Source organism: Haematobia irritans, chromosome 5 (assembly GCF_050003625.1).
Source record: "Haematobia irritans isolate KBUSLIRL chromosome 5, ASM5000362v1, whole genome shotgun sequence".
NCBI classification, from domain to species: Eukaryota; Metazoa; Arthropoda; class Insecta; order Diptera; family Muscidae; genus Haematobia; species Haematobia irritans.
In genome coordinates, this window is record NC_134401.1 from 73,209,626 (window position 1) to 73,213,995 (window position 4,370).

General features: G+C 29.2%; 1 protein-coding gene across 1 annotated transcript; it reads right to left on the minus strand.

Moving 5' to 3' along the window:
- Positions 1-2,115: 2,115 nt before the first annotated feature.
- Positions 2,116-3,033, minus strand: LOC142239835 (uncharacterized). Its single transcript, XM_075311596.1, has one exon. The coding sequence runs from the start codon at positions 3,031-3,033 to the stop codon at positions 2,116-2,118; it is 918 nt and encodes a 305-aa protein (XP_075167711.1).
- Positions 3,034-4,370: the final 1,337 nt, after the last annotated feature.

Sequence of the window (4,370 nt, forward strand, 5' to 3'; positions counted from 1 at the left end):
CTTGTCATAGGACGGAAGTCCTCCATTTCAACAGCCGTTGCACAGAATTTGCATCACTTCTTTAGGTGTGACCCGAATTCAATATTTTGGATATAAATTAAATAATACTGTGATATTTTGTCAAATAAATAATTTTTATAATTTTTAATTTTATAATAATTTTTAATGGATTCTAACGCTTCTTGTCGGAAAGGTTTGACCTCAAATATTTTCAAAAATTCACAATTTTTTCAGATTGGATTTAGCATTTTTGTCGACAAATTTTAAATGATTTGTATTATTTTATGAATTCTTACTCTGTTTTTAAACTATTTTAAACAAACAAAGTTAAAATTATCCATTAAAAGTATGAAAAAAACCAAGTTATAAAAAAATTGAATTGAAAGAACTTCCTGGGTAGTCAAAATAAAGAACATCATTGAGAGTGCATCTTCTGGAAGTGCTTTTAAAGTTGTGCCTTTGGAAGAACTTCCAATTTTTTTTGCTGGGCAATCTTTTGTGGTGAGAGTTGTTTTCTTGCAATAGCGAGATCAGAAAGAGATCGTATGTGTGTGTGTGTGTGTGGAGTTGTTTTTCTGTACGGCAGGTATGTATCCTTTATGACTATTTGTGTCTTTGAGTTTTATTGCTGCATTCAGTTCTGTTGATGCATTTATGAAGTGCACGTGTGGATTTAATTTTGCAAAATTGTACGTACGGTATTGGTATTGTACGTACATCATGAGTGGTAATAGGATGATCTATATTTATTCTACATCTGGTTCACAGGTTGGAGATGCAACCAGTTTTTTGAATCTATATTTTTTTATGTTACAGCAATTCCTACAGGTGAGTACTAAGTTCGAGTTTAGCCGCTAAAATTATACGTCTTCGATACAAATTTAAATATATCATGATGGAGAATACCCCAAACCAAGTTTTTTATAAAGATTATTTTTTTATAATGGATTATTAAAGAAAACTTATCATGAAAATTGCGATTTTAGCCGCTAAACTCGAACTTAATATCCACCTTAAATTCTAAATGCTATACTGACAAGTGGAAATTATGTCTAATTTTATAATATTTTTTATTTCAAATATATTCTGAGAATAATTTCAATAACGTCCCATTAGTCCATGGATATGATTCCAATAATGTACCTACTGGATGGATTTTTCATTGTGGTAAGTTTTTCTATAAACGGTAGTTTGTCCGTTTTTAATAAAACCAAAATTTCAATATATTAAAAATAATTATTTTCATTTGCAGGTAGACAGGCCTTGTAATGGTAATTTTCTGGAATATTCTTACTTACTGCTAATTAAGCTGAAATCCTTATTGGCTCTAGGAAATACTCTTGAAAACCGTAAGTTAAAAATCAATATGTACGATAGAATTTGATAATATTTTTCTTATATTTCGTATATATGTGTTGTTAGTATCTTTTGTGGTGAGAGTTGTTTTCTTGCAATAGCGAGATCAGAAAGAGATCGTATGCGTGTGTGTGTGTGGAGTTGTTTTTCTTTACGGCAGGTATGTATCCTTTATGACTATTTGTGTCTTTGAGTTTAATTGCTGCATTCAGTTCTGTTTTGTTATGGTTGATTTAATTAACGGAAGATTTAAATCTGACTTCCTTATTAACAGCATATCATTCAATGTACCCTTTAGACCTACCCGCAACTTTGAACTGCTCCACATTGAATACTTTCGAACGAACTTTGAAAACAACGATCCACTTCGCCGTCTTTGTAAAGAATTCAATAAATCAAGCTTGAGATCGTTTTTTGTATGTATTGGTTTCTTTATTTTTCAATATTTCGCAATTACATTGAATTGCTTCATCAGGAGTCGATTATAATAAAAGTGGTTTGATAATTTTTAATCATGACATGTAAAATTCTTTCTCAAAATTGTTTTTCAAATCGCAAATAATTTTAGTGGTTTATGCTAATACAGCTATTGGTTTTAGTTTACAAATTTTTTTATAAATAATTAAAGATTTTAATAATTGTAATTAACAAGTATCAGGAGACCAGGAAAAACAAAAGGAATTACATTATACACTTACGTATGCAAAACATTCAAGTGTAACACAACAACACATAAAGCTTAAAACTAGAGTAGTATCACTACGTTCGTCTATTACTTTTATTGCACTGATTTCCCTCTTGCTTTCTCTGATGCTGAGTACTTGCATATCTAGTTGTCTTGTCTATGATGTGTCTGTATATGTGAGCAATGTTATCTGTATCTGATTTGTAATTCATTCTCTTCTCTGTGGGTACATTGTTAATGTACAACATTTCTAATGTTAATCTTTTGCTGTTGCTACTCTCTCTCTCCAATACTCTCACATCGTCAAAGTTCGGGTGATGTTTCGTTGTCGCACAGTGTGTTCCAAGCGCGGTTTTTTGGAGTTTGTTGTTATTGCGGAGTTTTATGTCTGATTTGTGTCCCGACAGTCTTGTTTTTAATTTATTTTTCGTAGTTCCAATATACATTTTGTCACATGGTTCTTTGTTATCTCCATTGCATGTTATTTGATAGATAACATTAGATGTTTCCATAATAGGCGTCTTGTCTTTAGTTTTTGTGAAAATGTTTTTTAGTGTATTGTAATTTTTATGGGCAATATTGACATTATTTTTGTCTACTATGTTAGAGTTTGTTATCCTTTCGGAAATTCCTTTTACATAGGATAAGGATCTGTAAATTTTGGGTTCTTTCTCTATATTTTCTTTGTCCAAGTAGGTTTTGTAAGATGAAATTAGTTCTTTTATTAGTTTTGGTGGAAAATTATTTTCCTGAAGTATATTTTGCAGCTTTTTTCTGTTGTTTTTATGGAATTTATTATCGCTTATTGTCAGTACTCTGTTTACTAAGTTTTTGGCCGTATTTATTAGCATGGACCTTGGATGATTGGAAAAGAAGTTCATTATTCTTCCTGATGCAGTATCTTTCTGATACCAGTCTGTAATAAATTTTCCATTTTCTTTTATTAGTAGTATGTCCAAGTAAGGCAGTTTATTATCCGTTTCTATTTCCATCGTAAAACTTATGCTTTTATGGTCTCCTGATACTTGTTAATTACAATTATTAAAATCTTTAATTATTTATAAAAAAAAATTGTAAACTAAAACCAATAGCTGTTATTAGCATAAACCACTAAAATTATTTGCGATTTGAAAAACAATTTTGAGAAAGAATTTTACATGTCATGATTAAAAATTATCAAACCACTTTTATTATAGATCGACTCCTGATGAAGCAATTCAATGTAATTGCGAAATATTGAAAAATAAAGAAACCAATACATACAAAAAACGATCTGAAGCTTGATTAATTATTTTCTATTGGAAAAAAGAAAGATCGAATAAAATCAAAAATTCTAATGAATTCAATAAATTTTATTATTGTCTTGATTTGTCAGAAGAGAAATACAATATAAAGAAAAAGATAAAATTATTATTAAATACTTGATATATTAACAAACGATATGTATATAATGTAATATATTACTGTTAGTCTGTAAGGGTTTAATCCATAGATGAAAATAATAATAAAAAAAAAAAAATAACTTTGCAATTTCAGATGCTTATAAGACAAATCCGCCCAACAAAAGTTAGCCAAAATCGATGAAATTGGACAACAATTCAATGAATATATCAACTTATGCCACATATATCTTTCATATGGATAGAAAACATGAAAATTTAAATTAATTAGATTAGTCCTAATAACATAGAATATTATACTTTTGAAGAGCAATTACTAACTACCGACAAGTAACTGCATCCAACGTACGAATAAAAATATTTCCTTTATTGTATATCATAAGCCATAGTTTTGTGTAATATAATAATAATTTTTTGATGGTTATAGAAAAATTGACTTGTTTTGCACGAAAATTTTCTTAGTTGTATAAAGGCTTGTTGTACCTTTGATTCCTCAATTTCTCTACTTTTTTGAAAATTATACTGACAAACAGTTTATTTCAAACCAATTTCTTAATACAGGTTTCCCAAAAAATTGTTCATTTTTCCGGATAGCAGGAATATTTTAAGTATATTCTTCCCACATCATAGTAATAATGAACTAAAATACGATGCAACACACGAACTAATTTATAAGAAAATCATGAACTTATCTAGATGAAAAAAATCGTTGGTGCGAAATCATGGTCATTCTTACTATAGGTTAGTTCATTTTTCATAAAAAATAGTAAACTTTTTTTCGGTGTAGGATACAAGATTTTTCGATGTCTGGTTGGGGATGAGGAATAGTGAAGTTGGGTAGTTTGTGAAATGAATATATGCATTAGCGTAGCTAAACAATTTTCTATAGCCCCCTAGCTAAAATTTTATAGACTGAACTTATAGCTTCA